The sequence below is a fragment of the Podarcis cretensis genome, assembly GCF_951804945.1.
Source record: "Podarcis cretensis genome assembly, chromosome: 1".
NCBI classification, from domain to species: domain Eukaryota; kingdom Metazoa; phylum Chordata; class Lepidosauria; order Squamata; family Lacertidae; genus Podarcis; species Podarcis cretensis.
The window spans coordinates 93,156,647-93,178,496 of record NC_137170.1 but is presented as its reverse complement, the minus strand read 5'-3'; the positions used below and the strand labels follow the sequence as shown (position 1 = coordinate 93,178,496).

Genomic DNA, 21,850 nt, shown 5'->3' with positions numbered 1-21,850 from the left:
CATGGTGTTTTTTTAAATTTTATTTTATTTTAAAAAACGGAACTCTGTTCTGCTACCGTATTCGCTGGGGATTGAATTCCTTCTGTAATAATTTTATCTAGCTTTATGAAATCTGTTAGTATGCACTGAGCGTGAATGCACTGTAATATCTCTGAACTGGTTAAGTATCAACACTCACTGTCAAAGGAACTGACAGCCTATCTCTTAGAAAAGATATGTGAAATGTGCTACTACTGCTGCTGCTTCAATCCTCAGTATGAAATTTGTACTTTCTAAACCTCGATTGGCTTTTGTAGGAGCTGCAACTCAGATAACCAGGCCTTTCTTTCTTAATAAAATACTGCTTTCATTTGTCAACCAATGCTCCTTAGTGTGACACTTTTTCTGTTGCCACCTCCCCACCCAACCTTTGAGTACTCCAGGAGTTTGTCACCCCACCTCCCAACATTCACACAATCTGATTTTATTTATAATCTTGTTTTGTGTCTACTGTACATAGCAAATTGTTTCCTTTCTCTCTTAGTATTTCAGATATGACTCTGTTTCATTAGGGTAGTACTCAAAGGGCTAGGTAGTAACCAATCTGCACCAATCTGCTTTCTTAAAGCTATACAGTTGAGGGTGGGGTGGGTGTTTTCTTCCAGGCACAAGAACCCTTTGGCTACCAATCCATACATGCTGGTGAAGACAAATCTGCATGATGTTGGCGCTTGGCTGCCAGATTACAGAGGGCTCCTACCTTTTCTCAGCACTGTCCAAATGTCTGCAGTTGCCTTTTTACTTGCTGCCTCCTTACGCAGGGCTTTAACTTTTCAGACCTTTTGAAAGAAAGAGGTTTCTTTTTCTTTGTATTCTTCCCCATCTTCTCTCCCCCCCCCCCCTCATCCCGCACCCATTTCCCTCCTCTTCCCAGACCTTCATATCTGAGAATCCGCACAGAACAACCCTGCCTGCTGTTGGGTTGGGTTCGATGGAGATGTACATGCTGCCAATGGGGCGCCAGCGTCCCAGGGCATGAGCAAACAAATCAATGCAACCCCTTTCACACCATCTGAAGTACTGTAGGTCTCTTATATAGTCCTGCATCGATTGAGGCATGTGGCTTCCTTTTAAAAGGTACACTATGTGTGCTTGCCTGGATTACAGTACAACACAAGACCTTTTCTATCGCTTCCTAGTAGCTTCTCAATAACCTGTATAAGTAATGTAACTTGCAACGTTGTCATATAAATCTTCTTTCTACCACCCTCCCAGACCCTTTATTTATCAAGTGTAATAGTTCATATTAAAGGACAACAGAGAAATGTTTGTAGAATGCAGCAGGATTTTGCTAACAGTAATAATGTTTTAAATGGGAAGGATGGGCTTATAAAGCCACTCAAAACAGTCAGCCATCAGAAAAGAGTTTGTTGGCACAGTGTTCACGCGCATGTATTTAATTTCTATTTTTGGGTTGGTTATTTTCTTTTATTTCTCTTTTTTTGGGCGCTTTTGTCATGTTACATCCATATCTGTATTTATATCTTATTTGTTTCACTTTTGAGTGTATCATGGCAAATGTACAGATGTTTTTATGTTAACATTTACATGATAGAATTTGCTAAAAAATAAAATGAAACCTTTTGAGTTTGCCCTAGAATAAATGACAGTTAAATTTAAGTCCTTATGGGAGCCTCTTTGCACTACAATTTGGTCATGAAAGCAGGTGACCTCAAAGATGAACTGTCAGCACTGAAGCACGATTTTTTAAACCCCAAATCACATTCATTTCCACACATGTGACACTGTCCAAGGGTACACCCATTATAGTAGCATTGCATCCCTGTTCAGACGTTCATAGTTGGGAGGGAACAGGATCATGACTGTGGCACCAAGTTCTGCCCTCTCAGTGCTCTGAGATGCTTATCGAAGTTCTGAAACTCTGATATTGGTCCTTGCTTGCTAGAATAGAAGAGAAGGGTGTACAGGTGCATAGAAATTAATTCTACTGTACAAAGGCAAAATCATTGTATTGCTCACTTTTGCCTCTGGCTCTGCCCATCTTCAGAATGTGACCCACAGAAGATTGCTCAGATGGGAATTCTGCCTTGAGCCAAAGAAATTCTTTTCCTGACCTTGCCCTACATGCATAGTCCTCCCCACAAACCGTGTGATCTACATAATGTAAAAATGTGGTGATGCATCTGTCTCTCTTGGGAGACAATGAAGGGGTGTGGCTTGGGGGGCGGCACCAAACAGTTGGAAAGTTACAGCACCTGCTGTGGCTTATAGAGACTGGTACCTGAGAGACATGTTTTGTTGAAGCTGAGACAGATGAAGGTGTCCAGTTGTGCTGCTGCAGATGCAGCATGGCGTTTCTTTTCTCTGTGCAGTCATTCATCATCTGGTCACTGCTGTGGGTAAGCAACCTGACAGATTGTCTCCAGGCACTGCCATCATCTGCAAGGGATTATCACATGGAGGGATTAATGTTGCCAGCCTTCATGTCACATTTGCAGACATCTTTGTAATGCAGAGTTAGTCTGCCAATGGGCCTGGTGCCTGAAGCCAGCTCCCTGTAGAGCGCATGCTTGGGGATCCCGCCATCCTCCAAGCATACCCTCCAACATGAGTTGCAACCTTAACCCTACTTACCTGGGAGTAAGCCCCACTGAATTCAGGACTTGCTTCAGAGCAGTCATGGAAAGCCTTGTGCAGTAAGTGTACTACACAGGCATAGGGCAGGGTCACTCCACACACACACAAACACACCCACACCCATGCAATTTTGCTTGTCACTTTTGAATGCCTGCACAGGACTCTTGCCTTTTCACATTCAAAGGGTTTAACTACTTGATAGATAATCATTAATGCAGGTTCTAGGGCTTTAGCCCAGATAGACATGAGCCCAAGACTGGATTCTTATCGTAAGCATATTGAATTCACTGACTTAGCATAGCCAGAAGAACTGTTTCATGCACTGAGATATTCATTGAGTGTCAATATATGCTTGAAACAAAACTGATATTTCATTTCCTATTTGATTGATGCAGTATTGACACTAAACATGCAGAGCTGTGTGGTGTGCTTCCTCCTCCATCCCAGCAATATCTTATACTTTTTTATTTGTGCTTAAGCTGTTAGGACTTGCTTGATGTCCTGGATGAGAACAACTAAAGCAACATTTGATGGTTGAAAACAAAGACTCTTCAGCACTTAACAACTGCAGACTTGTCCACATCTTAATCTATTCCTGCAAAAATTATCACAAGTCTGTGGCACTTGTAAGGGTAACACGTTTGTTTGCTAGAGCCCACTTGATTTGTTTGAAGCATCTTGGAAAACTGGTAGGTATATATAAAAATAGAGATGAATGAAAACAACAGTTGGAGGCAATAAAATACAAGAGACAGTAATAAGTGTGCAACAATGCAATATTTTGTGCTCATTGTGGAATGAACATATATAAATGTCAAAAAACAACAACGGGGGGGGGGGGAGCATCTAGTGAAATGGGGCTGAGTGGAGCCATCGTCACACTAACTCCTAACCCACAGAGCCAATCCACAGAAATATAATGGCTGATAGTATCAAAACCTTCTGAGCTGTCCAGAATAATCAACAGGGTTTCCTCTCCTGCTAGGTCTCCCCCATAAGGTTGTTTCATTGCCAAGGCCAGGGCAGTAAAGAGAATGAAATGGGTCTAGGTAAGTAGTTTCGTACAACAGAGCCTAGGGTTTCATGGGGACCACCTGTTTAAGTACTTTGCCCCAAAGTTGATCAACTGGTTGATAGATATTACTATGCTTAAAAGAGTCCAAGGAAGGTTTATAAAGGCATGCATGCATGCAGGGCTGGATTTAGGTTTGATGAGGCCCTAAACTATTGAAGTAATGGAGCCCTTTATATATCTAGCTGTTCTTTGGCAACAACAAATTGTCACTTTTTTGTGTTGAATATATGCTATAAGGTCATTTATGGACCTAATAGGTATCTAAAGCCATTTTCACATATCAAAATATTTATTTTGGAAATGTACATCCAGGGTTTTTTTCCTTTAATTTTTTTGGGGGCCCCAAGAGAGTGGGGCCCTAAGCTATAGCTTGCTTGGCTTATACGTAAATCCGGCACTGCCAGCATGCTTATCTCTTTCAAGGGGGCCAGGGCTGCCTCTTTGCACAACAAAGTATTAATGGCCGCTTCCACCAGTCCAGCGAATCCCCATCTGCTTGATGTAATTAGTCAAGGGCTGAGCAACCTAGAAGCAGGCCACACTCCTCAAAGCATGCCTGCATTGTCAGACTGCAGTTCTTCCCACAGAACAGGGACAGTTGTTGCTCTGGCACATCCAGAAACATGTATCATTATTGTGGTCTTAGGCTAGCTTCTTTATATATATGCTCTCTTGTTTCTGTGGGGATGGGATATGTCCGTTTTTTTAATGCTATGCCTTAGGGGGCTTCTCAGCCTGATTTGCCTGTAGATGTGCCAACAACAAACGACACAGTGGCAAAAGTGTCTTGATGGGATCTGCCCGTACTGGGTCAAATTGGTTTTTAGCCCTGAAGCACTGCAGAAAGCTCTGAAGTTGCCGGCATTGCAAATTGCATGTTAGGGAAAACATGATAGAAATGCAAATTTTGAATGCACGTGCTTACTATATAGCCTTTACGATCCCCTTTATATTCAGTTCAACCAAGTGGCTGTTCTAGACAGAACACAAGGAGGTATTAACTGCAATCCTGCTGTCACATTTCTATGAAAGTAAACAGTGATTTTGATAAAACATACGAGAGGCACCAGTAGTACTTTTTAGTTAAGCATGCCCACATACTATAAAATATACAGACACACACACACACACAGAGAGAGTGCAGAAACAATCTGGAACACTGGGTTCTAAAAGATAAATGACAGAAGTTTCTGTAGGCAGCAGGATAGTTACTCTCACTTATTTTTTAAAATACTGTAACTGCTTAGGATTTTGTTGTCATAAGCTTATCCTCAGTGCTGTTCTACTAGATTTTGCCAAATGGAAAGGTCATGGAGATATTTCCCTTGTAGCTTTTGAGGTGTCAACTACAGAAGTATCCAATTAATCTCCTTGTGATTTATAGATGGGAGGCAACACACCTTGTGCCATGGAAAAAACACAGCAACAATTAATGTTGAGATGGAATCTCAGCAATCAACAGGAAACTGTCAAGCAACTGCAATCCAGCATAGTCATAGTCACGCCAACAACACAATTTTTTTTAATTTAAGGAATAGATAAAGAAAAGCAAGAGGTAAATAAATAATGGGCAAACTAGAAATCATTCATGTCGTTAGTCCTTGCATTTAAAAAAATAAATATCAGGCATGGGGGCTTTTACCTTTTTGTTTCTGTCAAGGCTTTGGTCAGATTGAGGCTCTCTGCATTGCCACCAATAAGAGTTTCCTAAAAAACTAGTATTTGAGAGTGTGCTCCATATTCCCAGAATCCCCCCCACAAAACATCCTGTACAATATGCAAGGAACCTGAAGTCTGTCCAAAGTAGTAAACTCTATCCAATTTGCTAACAGCTCTATCAACCAACAAGTTTCCACACAAATGCAACTTTCATGTGGTCTTTTCATGATGTTGTGCCCTAAGTTCTTATCAGAAAAAGTGAGAAAGATAAGAGCAATGGAAGCTCTTAACCAACAGTGCAGCTAGGTAAATTTAGACCTTGAACTCAAGGGTCTTACAAAGGTCCCAAAGGTCTTGTGCATTCAGTTATGGACCATTAATATTTATCTTCTACATACCAATATGCATACACCACCACCATTCTAAGTTTTACAGTTGCTTCTATGTTCCTGATATGTTAAAAACCAAAATACAAAAGGTTTGACAACCCTGAGCATACATTGCTTTACATTTTAAAACGCGTGTAAACTCTAGCACTATCATGACAACAGGAATAAAATGTAGTTTGCTTCTTCTGCACCAATGCTAAAGGCATTTACTTGAGAGTAAGCACTATTCTGTTGTGTAAAAGTAAAGTAAAAATAAATAAAATTGGTGTCTGTAACTTCTGTTTAATAAAAAGGAAGGAAGGCTGCAGTAGCTAACACCAGCTTTGGCAACCCTGGCATGTGTGTGCCATGGTACAGATAGTTGGTGCCACAGTCACTTACGGACATACTGTTAAAACCGTGTTCATGGAAGACAATCTTACTCGCTACGAGTGATTGCCAAAGAAAGAAGATGATGAAGAGTTGGTGCCAACCCTGGACCTGTTTGCTCCCGCTTCCATCATCTGTAACTCTCTGGGTGGCCAGCTGGGGACCTGCTAGGCTGCAGGGAACTGGGTCTCTTCCTTGAAGTCTAGTCCTAGCTGCACCACTGCTCTTAAGTGGGGAAACAGATGAGCTTCAAGATCCATTGAAGAGTTCCACACTGAGGATAACATTGGCAGGTAAGTGACAGTGTACAGGAGGACTGGGTGAGGTGCTTCTGATCAGCTGTAACCTTGGGAATCTGCATCCATTGGGGCTTATTAGGTTACATAATCATATATTCTAATGTACAACATCTCAGTGTTTGATAACAGAGGTAGCAAAAGGATCAGACTCAAAAACAAGGATTTGACAGACAACCCAACAGATCTAAAGAAAAGTAACAGTTTGCAGAAATCTTTGGCAGGCATCCAAGTAGATAGAAGCCAGAGATCTCTGTGAACTCAATAGACAAACCACCAAGCCTCAAGAAAGCTGTGGAAAGGGAGTGCAAGCAAGAGTCCTCCTTTACTAATCAACAGATTATGATGAAGACATGCATGCCCTTACAAAATCCATTGCCTGCCTGTAGAACAGCATCCAGTGGTGCTGCCAAGGCAGAGGTAGGTGTGTTGAGTTTTGGTCAGCACCAACTCTCTGTTTGTAATCCCCAGAGTAATAGAAAGAGAGTTTGCAACCCTTTGCTGCTGTGTGTGCAGAAAGCAGCTCTTCCTTCTTCATCAGGGAATCTAACACACAGAAGAGGCAGTTTCTGCAACACTAAGGGACTGAAGAGGATCCCCTAAGGAACATCTCCTTCCCTAAAAGCAGTGCTTTTTCTGGGGGGACGCAAGGGGACACATACCCCTAAACATTTTGTGAATCATTGTACTTTTGTCCATTTACTGTATTTATTTTTCCTGATTTGAACTATAAAATGGTGATTTTCTTGAGCCAAAATGAGAGTACCCCTAAACATTTTTTTTTAGAAAAAAAGCACTGCCTAAAAGTATCACTACCCAAAATTTCATGGTAAAGCCGTCTCACCTTTTTCTTGGCAGCTGCAACATCAAACCTTGGGGAGAGACACCAAGAATGTTTCTCTTTGCCTGAGGAAGCTCTTTGCCCTGGAATTTTGCTCACATCCCAGGAGAGCCACCCCACGTTTTCAGAAGCTATACACCGCAGAAGTGTAGGCTCCATCCATCAACTTGAAATTATAGCTGAAAGTAACTAGACATTAAAAAATCAGACTGTAAATTGTTGTTGCAGGAATTTAAGTATGGGTTGCGGGGGGGGGGGGGCGGTTGCCCCTCCAGCACACTACCAAAAATCAGCACAATCACTTTTGTGACTTTTGCGATTTGTCCCCACAAAACACTTCATCACAGTTTCTTCCTATCTATTCAAAGGACCTTTGCTGCACGATACCAAATGTAACAATTCACTGATAAATGTATCTATGTACTGGCTCACTGGGAAAACTTCAGAAATTCATATAGACACGTGAGCTCAGCTACTCAGCAGCCCCTCTGCCTGAGTGATAATTCCTGGCATCCTGATACCTGAGTGCCAGACAGGTAGCCATTCCAGAAATATCAAACCCAGATGAAGACAAAAGGGTGTGATTAACCTGGCTGCGAACAAGGAAATGTAAATATCTATTTTTTTACACTTGATGGGTGTTTGGTAGAGGGCAAGGAGAACCATGGGGCAGGGTCCAGGATGCTCAGATTACTGCCACCAGACCTCCCCTTTCATGATGTAACCATGATGTATTAGTGATGTAGTTTTGGGGGGTGTAACATGGGGATTACCAGCTAATAAAAGTTTGGGGGCTCTTTTGTTCGGGGCTTCCATCTTGTTCCACCTTGTGGCAGGTGGGAGTCCTGATGCGACAGTCTTCAATAAAGACCAAGCCTACTGGCTGCTGTTTTGCTCTGGTATTCCTGGCTGGAGTCCTTGTTTTTTGTCCAAGGGAGCCCTCAGATTTCTGTTAACATTGTTAAACCACTGGATAGATCTGGTAGAAAGATCGACAGATTGCCTGAAGCATCCCAAGAATGGGAATTCAGCTGCATCTTCAAGATTCACAGCATTATTGTTACTAGCAAAGTGGGAAATTAAACACTGGGAATGTGAAAAGTCTATTAAGACTTGCAAACGGAAAACATTAAAAGCGGACCAAACCAGAATGACTTAAGGATGGTCAAAAGGATTAAGAGTTGGGAAACAGGCTGTTTACAAATATATCTGGAGGCGAAAGAGCACTAAAGAGAAAGTAGTAATGAGTAATTAGCGAGGAAAGGGTTGACTTGCAAGTTGCTGAGATAATGAACTCCCTTTTAAATCCAGTTTTAACAAGAAAAATTGAAGGGGGAAAGGATTTAGATCAATTAAACAATAACAAAAAAAATGTAAAAAGAAATTAGACTATCTAGAGGTGCTCATCAGGTTACTCTAAAAGGAACCAGGGCTTAAACATGTTTACTCAGAAGTAAGCCCGAGTTCAGTGAGGTTTACTCCCAGCTAGGGCTGAAATCCTACCAGCAGTACAATTAGGTAATTTATTTAGACTCTGGCCTTAATAGTCTTATAGGAACCCCACTCTTTAGATTTGGGGGCCATCCTACTGATTCTGTTGAGTGAGAGAGACCCTGGACTTCTGCCTTTAATATACCATTGAATTCTATGGAAGAAAATCATTTAATTTATTAAGACTTCTGAATTAAAATGCATAGGTTTGGCTGTTAGTATACACGGGATACTGATGGGACTTAATCCCAATTAACCACACATGGGATTCGACTGCCCATGACAACTAACTTTTTAATGGATTGTGTCTGTTTGCTGACAATTAATGTGGCGGCCATGATTTGCAATGATTATGGACCTATTGATTGGGTGTGTTGTAGAGTGGTTACTGCTGCATCACCAGAAAAAAAGCAATGCATCACATCAAAATTTGTGTATTTGGGTAGATGTAAATTTAGTAATACTTCCATCATTTTACAAGAAATACGCCTCGTCATAGTGCAAAAATAATGTCTGCTCAGTCTGCTGCCCTGATGCTGTTGATGGGCAACTTCAAAGCCCCTCCACTCTCACTTCTTTTATCCCTAAACCATTTAAACATTTATGGTTCCCAAGATTCTTTAGGGAAGCTATGTGCTTTAAATAGAGAACTGTCACCCAAGTTTGCAGCAAGTGTGAATACTGAAACAAAAGTGTTACAGTTGTGGGGGTTTTTTGTAGGGATCACAGAATCGTAGCATTGGAAGGGACCACAGGGATCATCTAGCCCAACCCCTTGCAATGCAGGAATATTTTTGCCCCACATGGGACTTATACCCATGACCCTATGATTACGAGTCTCATGCTCTAGCAACTAAGCTATCCCAGATCCAAGCAGCTGTCTTTGGGAATCAAAAGTGGAGTAATAGATTGCTTTCAATATGCTTTGCATAAACCTTTGCATATAAAACAAATATGAAAGGTACCAAAAAAGCTCTAGTGATCACTCATCCAAAGGCATTATCATCAGAATTCTCACCATGTGGGGAAAGGTGAAGCATAATAATATAAATAAGGCTTATTTCCTCCTAATTATGAGTATAAATTCTTTATTAATCAAGCTCTGTACTGTATTAATGTACACTAGTACTATTATGTGGTCGCCCTCTGTACGGTAGCAACAGTATTATACGCATTAACAAATCATGAAATTATTAAGCCTTTCAATGATTAAGCCTTGTGTTTTATTCTGTAGGCACTGTGGTTCTTTGGATCTTATTAAACCCCCACTTTCACTAGTCCCAGCCAGCATGTTCAGGGATGGTGGGAGTCAAACAACAACTGCAAAGTTGCAGATTTAGCATATTTTAAAACATTTGCGTCTTTCAGCATATATGAACTCTGTGTTCACATAAGCAACAATTATGTGCTTAGCATGATTTCTTGTTAAGATGGGATTTCCAGAGAAACGCTACAAGTGACTTTTCAATGGGAAGTTGTTCACACCAATCTTTTTAACTTTTAAATCATCTGAAGCCAAGGCTTCAAAGGGTTAAGCCATCACTGACATGCCCCAGGGGCTAATACTCTTGATGATTTTGTTGCTATTCTAAAAATAGGAGACTAGCTTTCTAATCTCCTTGCCACTTATTTCCACTCCCTGCCAGTTTTTTCCTGCTTTTTCTTGCAGAGGGGCATCTGCAACCCAGAATTGTCTATGACCCTTAAGCTTCTGGAATGATTACCAGGGCTTTAAGGCTTGCCCAACAATGCAGAAACTTTAACCTATCAATCGGTTTTATAACCAAGTTTACAAAATTGGTTTTTGGTTTCCTCCGTTTTAAGGACAGATGTCAGTGTTAGAAATGGAAATCAGATCAATAAACCTTGGCATTCCCATGCAAATCCAGAGGGCACCACCTTAAGTGAGGCAGGAAACCCCTTCACTTAACAAGCATTCCCACCTGGCAGCTAAAATAAAATCAGAGCAATGCTGCCTTCTTGGAAGAGGGTTGCATAATATCTGTTTAGACAAAGAATAATGTAAGGGGAACAGGGAGTGCTGCTATTAAACCAGGGGTAGAGAATCTGTGGCCAGCCAGATGTTGTTGGACTATAGCAGGGGTAGGCATCCTAAGGCCCGTGGGCCGGATGTGGCCCAATCACCTTCTCAATCCGGCCCGCAGACGGTCCAGGAATCAGCGTGTTTTTACATTAGTAGAAACAAGGAGCCAGGTTGCTTAGTTGCTAGACCACTTCCAAGCAATTTCATCTGATGGCATCTCCTATCTAACTCAGGTGATTGTCAGTTGGAAACAACAGCTGATCTTAGTTTATCATTGTGGGACTAGCCTAGTATAAACTAACTTTGGGAATTAATGAGGAGCAGGAGGAAGTGAGTCAATTTGACATGAACTTTTCTGCTTTACTAACCATACCCAGTCTATTAGTAGATTACAAAGAGCAACCAAAGCTATCTCAGCTTCTGCTATCTTGTCTAAATTCAATCTAAGAGACAAGAGTTTTAGGTTGGATCATTTACCTGGCTGCAGTTTAAGAGCAATGAAGTCAAGGCAGTGCAGAAATGGGACACCAGAAGGACATGTCCCCTCTCAGAAATTAACGAATTAAGTAACGGAACGAATTAAGTACGTAACCAGAGGTACAACTGTATCCTTGTGCTGGCTTCTGCTAGCATACCAGGTTCACTGTACCTAGCCCAGAGTCATTCTGAGTCAAACATAGTTGCATACTACCTAAGCCTCTTCCACTTAGAAAGTTGCACATACATGTCTAGATACTATAGCTCCTTCTGTGAAATAACCAATGGTTTTAATATCAGCATTTCTTTCCCAAATGCTAATTCCTTCCAAAATAGTTGCCCAGTGAAATGAACTTGTAGTTTCAGAGCACTTGACTGACCAGACAGATATGGTTTGAAGATGCAGCAAGAACCTTTTCTGCCAAGAGAGATCCCTTGGGCTGCTGGATAGTCAATATATTATTAGCATGGTCATTGCTTTCTTTTTTTATGCATATATGAATGCCTGCTAAAGATAGCCAAGGCAAATGCAAAGCTGTCCCTGTCCTGCTCTCACCTGATGAATGGGAATGTTGCCAGGCCCTACTAGGGAAGCAGGCGCTGGGTGGTGTTTTTGGAACGTCAGTGTTTTCTCAGAGGTGCTTGATAACCTCTCTGAGCTGCAGATGGCTTTTATCAGATTCTGTTCAGTTCCAGCTGGGGACATAGTCCAAGGCAAACCACTGGAACTTCTATTATTTGAAGTTATGCAATGTAGCAGTGTCCAGGTAGCACAACTGCCTCTTCCTTTCTGGAGGCTAGCTGGAGTGTAAATTCTTAAATCTTGTCATGTTTGTCTTATAGCTAATATGCACTGCAAAAGCTGTGTAGTAGTGGGTGGTGGTAAGAGAATAATTCTGTGGCAATTTTTCTTGTTAGACATTGTAAAGCTATTGGGAGCTTAAAAAAAAGAAAGACTAATAATCCTGTACGTAGCTGATTTGGGGAATTACTACAGTTGCCAGGATTCTTTGGGGGAAACTATGACAAGATAAGTGGTGTAAGGCTGCTTTAAATGTATTTATGACATTCAACTAGTGACAGCAGGAACATTCACAGGAAGGGAAGGGAAACAGAGAGGAACAATCTGTCTGGGTCAGGAAATCTGTTTCCTTCACCTCACAGTACAAGGGCCAAGGTGCAGCTGGGGTGCCATGGCAGATATGAAAACCCCAGAATAGTTTAGTGTTTTGCCTTGAGAAAATGATGGCCTTCAGTGGCATGATTATCCTTTGTTGTTGTTGTAAGTCACCTTCAGTTGCCTTGGGCAGGATAAAGAGATATTAATATGCCCTGCTCCATGGCTGCTGATGTGAGGATGCAAAGTCAATGAGTGATACTCTGCTTAGCTGATTTGTGATGTTAAATTGTACTGAAGACTACTTTCAGACATGTTGGCAGAACTACCAAAATTAGGACCTAACTGAATATAACCCCCCAAAGTGATTATATGAATTGGCTTCTGGTTAAGTTGGATACCAGAGCTAACTGGTGTCTGAAGAAGTTTTCATGCACATGAAAGCTTATACAGTGGTACGTCGGGATGCGAACGGGATCCGTTCTGGAGCCCTGTTCGCATCCTGAACAGAACGTAAGACACAACAGCGCGTCTGCGGGTCACGTTTTGCTGCTTCCACGCATGTGCGTGACATTCATTTTGACCATCTGCGCATGCACGAGTGACGAAAACCGGATGTAATGCACTCAGTTACCTCCGGGTCGCCGCAGAGCGCAACCCGAAAATACTTACCTTGAAGCGTATTTATCCCGACATATGGCTGTACCCAGAACATACTTAATTGGTCTCTAAGGTGCTACTGGACAATTTTTAGCTAACTGTGTTATAGCTGAGTGCCACAGTTTGCAAACAGTTATGATTTTACTCTGCCCCTTCAGCTGAGGAAGCACATTGAAATTGGTATGACGTCGTAATTCATAAGTCACACATATTCTGGTCTGGCTGGTGAAATATTTTAAAACTGTGTGTGTGTGTGTGTGTGTGTGTCTGTCTGTCTGTCTGTCTGTCTGTCTGTCTGTCTGTCTATCTATCTATCTATCTATCTGAAATTCTTACTGAACTAAAGATATTATAATCCAAGGGTATAAAAATGCATTGTAATGTTCTTGCATGTCAACCTTCAAAGGACCAGGGTGCTTGAAATCACTAAATGTGTTAGAAAACTGAATATGGCTTTAGTTGTGACTCCCCAAGGCAAAAGCTAAAATGATTCTCTTGGGTTGGGTTGTTGATCCCAGAACAAATATAAAGGTAAAGGTACCCCTGCCCGTACGGGCCAGTCTTGACAGACTCTGGGGTTGTGCGCCCATCTCACTTAAGAGGCCAGGGGCCAGCGCTGTCCGGAGACACTTCCGGGTCACGTGGCCAGCGTGACATCGCTGCTCTGGCGAGCCAGAGCCGCACACGGAAACGCCGTTTACCTTCCCGCTGGTAAGCGGTCCCTATTTATCTACTTGCACCCGGAGGTGCTTTCGAACTGCTAGGTTGGCAGGCGCTGGGACCGAGCAGCGGGAGCGCACCCCGCCGCAGGGATTTGAACCGCCGACCTTTCGATCGGCAAGCCCTAGGCGCTGAGGCTTTAACTCACAGCGCCACCTGCGTCCCTATAGAACAAATATAGTACTACCCTATCTCCTGCATAAAGAGTTCAAACAGATAAGTTCAACACATTATGAGCACATAGCCCAACATGTGTTTTAACCTTCATTCCATGTCATGCACCAATCTGCAATTTTCCATTTCTGCCCGACACTAATTGTAGATATTCTAATAGATATCTTCAGAGGAACAAACTGCTTAAGGCAAAAAGAGTAGTCTCTCTTTCCTTAAATATCCCCACCCCCCCTCTCTGTGAGTTGTGCGAACTCCTCTAACTAGTACTGAGGCCTTTAAAATGTAAACATTGTACAGTGGAACCTCGGGTTACAGACACTTCAGGTTACAGACTCCACTAACCCAGAAATAGTACCTTGGGTTAAGAACTTTACTTCGGGATGAGAACAGAAATCGTACCACGATGGCGTGGTGGCAGCAGGAGGCCCCATTAGCTAAAGTGGTACCTCAGGTTAAGAACAGTTTCAGGTTAAAAATGGACCTCCAGAACGAATTAAGTTCTTAACCCAAGGTACCACTGTCTTTACATTTGAAATCAAGATAACATTTGCTTGCAGGCAGCAAATGAAAATTAGATATCATGGCCTCTAACAATTTAAAACAAATAACAATAAACACCCATTGCATATGCTTTTGACAAGATAACTTTGGATAAAAACCATGATTGTTTGGATCTGCAGTCATAATCCTTTATCCGTGAAAACCAGAGAGAGAGAGAGAGAGAACACAAAGGCAGTTACCACAAGCTTACTTCCAACACATCTTGGGGGTGCAGAATGTCCCAAACAAAGCCACGTGTTTTGTGAAAGAAAAAGAGCACTTTGATTGGCTTCTCTGGATCAGTCTTTCCTTGAAAAATCACACGGAACAATTCTTTTTACCCTAATTCATTAATTTTTTAAAACAGAAACTTTCAAAGTGACAGTTTTAGGGGGTATTTCTCTACTCCAAGCTGAATTCAAATATGCCTTGGCCCTTGGGATTGCAAAATATGTGCGTGTCAGAAGAAGGGCATTTACCTGCTTCTCTGAATTGGTATTTGCTCAAAAAACTGCATGGCACATTTCAACCCCCAACCCTGGTATGTTAACATTCCCAGGGTAAAAAAAAATAAAAAATCCATTTGTAAGATTATTTTGGTTTTCTTGGGATGTTTCTCTTTAGGGTGCTTTATGTTTACAGAAGGAAAACTGTAAGTGACCAAAATTTGGGTACATTGTTTACTTCTGTTCAAGTAAAATAAGACCAGGTAACTACTGACTGGTCAGTTTGATGTCAATACTAGGAAAGGCCCTAGAACAGGTAATTAAACAGCATGCCTGTGAGCACATGGAAAAGGATTACTAAGACCCAGCATGGGTTTCTCAAAAACATGTCATGCCAGATGAATCGCGTTTCTTTTCTTTTCTCTTTAAGTTACAAGTTTGGTGGATAAGGGCAATGCTGTGGATGTAGTGTATCTTGATTTCAGTAAAGCTTTTGACAAAGTCCCCCATTATATTCTTGTGGAGAAGTTGGTAAAATGCAGGCTGGAGGAGGTTACTGTTCAGTGCTTTGTAGCTGGTTGACTGACTGAATCCAAAAAGTGCTCACTAATGGTTCCTCATCATCCTGGAATAAAGTGACAAGTGGGGTGCTGCAGGGTTCTGTCCTGGGACCATTGTTGTTCAATGTCTTTATAAATGGCTTGGATGAAAGAATTGAGGGGTGGCTCATCCAATTTGCAGGTAACACCCAACTGAGAGGGGACACCCCCGTCCCCTTTCTGGTGTGAGGAGCAATGTACATATGTAACTTGAAACCAGTGGTGGGTAGGTGGGGACAAGCTTGCTATGTTTTAAGTCACTCATGTATATAGCCTTTTGTGTAACATACTGCAGTAAAAACCAGTCTGGATGGCCTTCCCTTGTCAAAATGGTTTTTTTTTTTTTGGGGGGGGGTCAAATAATTAGTTTTCCAATATAAAAAAGGTCTTGTTTAGGTGCCCTTCTGATAATGTCTGGTTGCCAGAGTGATTTATTTTTCTGTGCTGCCATTTTAGAATTCTGACTGCTTGTTTTAGTTGAAGGTTTTATTCTTGGATGGATGATTTGTTGCTACTTTTATTCTTGGATGGATGTGTTTTGTGAGCTACTTTGGAGATCCCACTAGAACCAAAAAGATGTATCTATATCTGTATAGGTGTACGCTAATATAGCCTCGCAGCTGAGCATAGTATCAAGCTCCATTTCTACTTTACAAACTGGATCCACACCTCTAAGTTTGCCCCAAAGACAGGCCCTAAATGCCATAAGCATTCCCTTTTCCGACTTTGGACTCCCCTCCACTTTGTAGGGTGGGGCCTGCTGCCAAATGGGGAAGTGCGAGACCAAGGCAACTGCATCCCCTTCCCCTCAAATGCTTTTTTTTTTTTTTAAATCAATTTTTATTAAGATTTTTAAACATAAATGCAAATATAATAAACAATGTAACATATATCATAACATAATTTCTTAACTTTTTTGGACTCCCTCACGTCTTCCGCTCCCACTTGCATCTTTGTCAATTCTTGCCCGCAATTTATCATCTTGTTTACATTCTTATGTCCCATTCATTTAGAATATAATCTAATAGTTCTCCCAAAGGTTTATGGTTTTCCCTCAATCTCACTTATCATCCTAATTGCATCTAATTTAGTGGTGGTCAATTATTTATGATCTAGCCTCCATCTTAACATTCAACCAAATTACAATGCTTTTTTAAGTAAATATTAAATTTCTTCCAATCTTCTTCAACCTTCTCTTCTCCCAGGTCTCGGATTCTGCCGGTCATCTCGGCTAGTTCCATATAGTCTATCAGTTGCATCTGCCACTCTTCCAGTGTGGGTAGATCTTGAGTTTTCCAGTGCTTAGCGATGAGTGTCCTTGCTGCCGTTGTTGCATACATAAAAAATGTTCGGTCCTTCTTTAACACATTCTGGTTGACAATACCCAAAAGGAAGGCCTCTGGTTTCTTTGTAAAGGTATACTTAAATACCTTTTTCAACTCATTATATATCATTTCCCAAAAGGCCTTCACTCTCGGGCAAGTCCACCAGAGGTGAAAGAATGTTCCATCATTTTCTTTACATTTCCAACATTTGTTATCAGACAAATGGTATATTTTGGCAAGTTTAACTGGGGTCATGTACCATCTATATATCATTTTCATTACATTTTCCTTCAAAGCATTACATGCAGTGAAGTTCAGCCCGTTGGTCCACAACCTTTCCCAGTCCTCAAACATGATATTATGCCCTATATCCTGTGCCCACTTTATCATGGCCGATTTAACCATTTCATCTTGTGTATTCCATTTTAACAGCAAGTTGTACATTCTTGAAAGTATCTTAGTCTTAGGTTCTAACAGTTCTGTTTCCAATTTCGATTTCTCCACCTGGAACCCTAACTTTTTGTCATTTTTAAAAACTTCATTAATCTGAGCGTAATGTAACCAGTCTCGCACTTTGTCCTTAATTTTCTCCAAACTCTGCAATTTCCAATTGTCTCCATCTTTTTCTAATATTTCCCAATATTTTGGCCATTTGGCCTCCATATTGGGTCTTTTTCGGGCCTTAGCTTCCAGCGGTGAAAGCCACCTTGGAGTTTTATTTTCCAATAAGTCTTTATATTTTGTCCAGACATTAAACACTGCTTTTCTGACAATATGGTTCTTAAAGGCCTTATTGATCTTAACCTTGTCATACCATAAATATGCATGCCAACCAAAAGCATTGTTAAAACCTTCCAGATCCAATACATCAGTGTCTTCGAGAAGTAGCCAATCTTTTAGCCAGCAGAAAGCTGCGGCCTCATAGTACAACTTTAGGTCTGGCAGGGCAAAGCCCCCTCTTTCTTTCGCGTCAGTTAATATCTTAAACTTAATTCTGGGCTTTTTGCCCTGCCAGACAAACTTAGAAATATCTCTCTGCTTATGGGTCCCAACTGAGCAGTGCAGCTTGTAAAGCTCAATGTGGGGGTGAGGGAGGGAGTGTGGGGTTTGCAGCCAAATCGCAGGTGCGTGTTTTGCTAGAGGCATTACCAGAAGTCAAGGATGCATTGCAGTTACCAGGTCCGAATGTGTCCTGCGAAATTTTAACAGCCATTGGGGGGGGGGTCTCTGAGGGCCACATTTGCCCCATGCCTGAGGTCCCCCCCCCAACTGTGGTATACAAACTACTTTGGCGGGAAATGCTATAAAAAAATCAGTTTAGGCAATACCTTTAGCCAGTGCTTTTTTCTTTAAAAATGTTTAGGGGGTACTATCATTTTCCTACTCATACTGAAATAGCACCCCTCAATGAGGCCAAACTTAGATTCACAAAATGTTTAGGGGTAGGCGTACCCCTGCGTACCGACAGAAAAAGCACTGCCTTTAGCAGTGGGGTGGCAAATTTTCCAGTTCAGCATCCGGGTAGACTTCGTGAGGCAAGATGGCTGGGGGCGTGGGGGGCGGCGAAGATAAATAATAGTTATATACATTAAACCTGGGAAGAAGGCAGTCTGTGCGGCTCCTCCATTTCCGTGAGGTCATCTTCCCCAACTCCACTTCCGTAGCTCCGCCTCGGCTTCTCCACCTGCGCCGCGGACAGCAGCCGACTGGGGATTGGCGCCCAGTCGCGCGGCCCGGAGTGGCGGGGAGCGGGCCGCTGGCGGGAGGCGGGGAGAGCGCGCGGCGGAAAGGAGAGGCCGGCGGCTGACCTCAGCGCCTGGGAGCGGCCAAGCAGCGGATCACGCGGCTGCTCAATAAAAGCGCGCGGAGAGGCGCCGGCTGCCGAGTGCGCGCAGTTTGGTCTTGGGCTGGCTTCAGGTTTCGGGGTTCGTAGCCCGCCTCGACGTGTAGGGGATTTTGGATTTAGGGCTACCGGGCGAGCCAAGCTTAGCAGCAGCCGTCGAAGAAGATGCTGTTTTGGCACACGCAGCCGGAGCATTACAACCAGCACTCGACAGGCAGCTACCTGCGGTGAGTGAGCCCTTCGAGCCCGGGGAGCGAGCGGCCGTAAGGCGGGAAAAGGGCGCAAGGTTCTCAAGCGGGGCGGCGGGGGGACGTCGACCGACTGACTTACCGACGGACTGTCTTGCGGCTGAAATGCGGGCAGACAGGAGCAGGGCAATGGCTTTGCGGTTGGGGCTAGTGGTTTACGCTGCAGAGCAGAAGGAAGGTCTCTGGAGTGAGGGGTCTCCTTGCTGGGCTTCACATTAGGGACGTAAAGCGCAAGCTCCCGCTCTTATTTATGCGTGTTTGCTCAGAAGCAAGACCCTTTGCACTCAGCGGGGCTTCCTCCTAGGAAAAGCGTGCATATGGTTGCAGCCTTTGAGGGTCCATGTCTGCCCTGTTAGGGATGCGGGAAGGACGGGGAGCGGGACCCAGGCGGCCTAGTGATGTAGAAAGAGAGCTAGAAGCATACTGAGCAGGAATGAGTGGAGCCAAATTAGGTTTGTTTGTTTAATGTCGGGGGCGAACGACTTTAAGAGGTTGTGGTTGACTGGGCTCTTTTACACAACACCATCAGTTGACAGCGCGTTGCGGAATATTATAGGCAATCTAAATTATTGTTACCAGATTTTTTTTCAATGAATCGGGGACACTTTTTTTTTTTTAAGGTGAGTAGCAACAGGAAGTCAGTACAGTGCTACCTCGGGTTAAGTACTTAATTCGTTCCAGAGGTCCGTTCTTAACCTGAAACTGTTCTTAACCTGAAGCACCACTTTAGCTAATGGGACCTCCTGCTGCTGCTGCACTGCTGGGACATGATTTCTCTTCTCATCCTGAAGCAAAGTTCTTAACCTGAAAGCACTATTACTGGGTTAGCGGAGTCTGTAACCTGAAGCGTATGTAACCCGAGGTACCACTGTAGTGGGGATGGTGTGGCAAAAGACCCTGGGCCGAAGCACACATGCAAAGCTCTTCTTTCACACCCTGTGAAACATAAATGTGCATTTTTTTAAAAAACTGGGCAACGGTGCGCTGCCTGCCCGTGACTCCTGAGCCTTCCCTGATCTCCTTCCCCCTTTGTTTTGACAGATCAGGGGAGGCTTGGGAATCACGGGCAGCCGGCAGTTGCCTAGGAGGGGCCAGCCTGGTAGTGCAGTTGGCTCTGGCTGGCTTCAGGAGCTGCTCGCTGCCATGGCGCAGGAAAAATGGCAGGCGCCATGGCAGTGGGCAGATTCTGAAGCCAGCCAGAGCCAACTGCACTACCAGGCTGGCTCCGGGCTGCTGAGGCTGCCGCTGCCACGTTTCCCGGGGACAGATTTGCAAATCCGGGGACGTCTGGTAACCCTAATCTAAATAGGTGTTTGGTTCTGAGGAGAGGGAGAGAGAGGAAAAGACACGTGTGTGGTGTGCGTGTGCAGTTTCTGAAGTTATGAGGATTCTGGTAAAAATAATGGATCTTTATGTAGCTGCGCCACCGGCAAGGATAGGCGCCATCTCGGAAAGATGTGGATTTGTGAAAGTGGACTCCATTTAGACCTCATCTGTGTGTGTGAATCTTGTGGTCAGGGATGGGTTGCTGAGCAGTGGCAGCTGAGATGGACTAGTCTGTTTCAGGGAGCTGGATGGGCGCCATTCTCTGGAGCAGGAGGAGAGAGTGAGGCATCTGTGGGTTATCATGCTCACCTGTGATAGCTAGGGAGAGCTGCCCTCTCTATGGGTTCTCTTAATGGTTTGAACTTGTTTGTACATTTCCCACTTTTTTGGGGGGTGGGGGGGAAGTATGATGTGGGTTTCAACAAGTGGAAATTCCAGAAAACTTAAAGGAGCCTGGTGACTGCAGCTTCTAGCCCAGGTCATTTAATGCTGATTACCTCTTAATGCCTTTCCAGTAATTTGTCACTGAAAAGCTGCACAGCTGTGAGTGAGGTGGAAGTTCTGGTGCCCAAGTAGTTATTTAGTTTGGATTAGTTAACACAGAGTCCTGCATTGTGTTTGTGCACTTATAGATCGCTCAGACTTTTCTCTCCCAGGGCATCTTATGAGAGAGTAAGGATCACACTTGGTGTTCATGACTGTGAATCCGTTAACTGTGGTATAACGAAAAGCTTTGTAACTATTTCTAGAAGAGTAGCCACTGCAACATCATTTGCCACAAAAGCAACAAATATTCTTATGGTATCTTAAAGACTAACAATTTTATTGTGCCATAAGCTTTCCTGGACTGCTGTCCATTTTTATCAGATGCATGAAGTGTAATCGTGGAATGGCAAGTATATACATATGCACCTCTTCAACTCTATAGATGTGCATACAATACTCTACAGTCATGCATATAATTGTACTGAATTTGCCAGTTAAGTACTATCTAACACTTCATGTGTTTTGATGAAGTGGACTCTAGTCCATGACAATGTATGGCATAATAAAATGGTTCATCTTTAAGGTATCACAAGAGATTGATTGCTGGAACAGACTAGCACTTCCAGCCATCCTTAAACGATGGGGTAACCAAGCCTTACTGCACCTTAAACAGTAGCAAATTTAGTACAGCATGGGCTTTTTTTTAGTAGAGTCCATAGATCTATCCCTTAAATTAATCCCTCTATGAACAGGTCTGGGAAGATTTAGCAAAGTGGTCTTTGAGAACTGAGCAAGTGTCTTGCAAGCACTGGCAAATGTCTTGCAGATAGAGGCACTAGCTTTCCAAACCAGCTTTCTCTCATTCTTATCTCCTCCCCTCGTTTGAATGATGACGACTAGATCCTTTTCATTCACTTTACTGGGCTTGTTTAATCCAGTTTTTTCCTGCCTTATTTCCACATCGGTCACATTTTATTTATTTAGCAAAAGGGGCAGTGGGTAATGTAAAAGATAGCAAATGGAAAACCTACATTCCAGCCCTTCCCAACAGAAAGCTATACTTGTACAGTTGTGTTTTTATTTTAATA

The 21,850-nt window shown here is 42.9% G+C and overlaps 1 protein-coding gene and 1 long non-coding RNA gene across 2 annotated transcripts in view; one reads left to right on the top strand and one right to left on the bottom strand.

The window, feature by feature from the left end:
* Window positions 1–19: 19 nt before the first annotated feature.
* Window positions 20–18,598, bottom strand: LOC307212473. Its single transcript, XR_013837004.1, has 2 exons — window positions 18,454–18,598; window positions 20–2,439 (listed from the first exon to the last, which is right to left on the bottom strand). It is a non-coding gene; the product is annotated as an uncharacterized lncRNA (long non-coding RNA).
* Window positions 18,599–18,714: 116 nt separating this feature from the next.
* Window positions 18,715–21,850, top strand: part of TFCP2L1 (transcription factor CP2 like 1) — a 41,255-nt gene continuing 38,119 nt past the window's right edge. Inside the window, exon 1 of the mRNA XM_079969116.1 lies at window positions 18,715–18,929. Coding sequence (XP_079825242.1) covers window positions 18,868–18,929 — 62 coding nt within the window. The 5' untranslated portion in view covers window positions 18,715–18,867. The remainder of the gene's footprint in view (window positions 18,930–21,850) is intronic.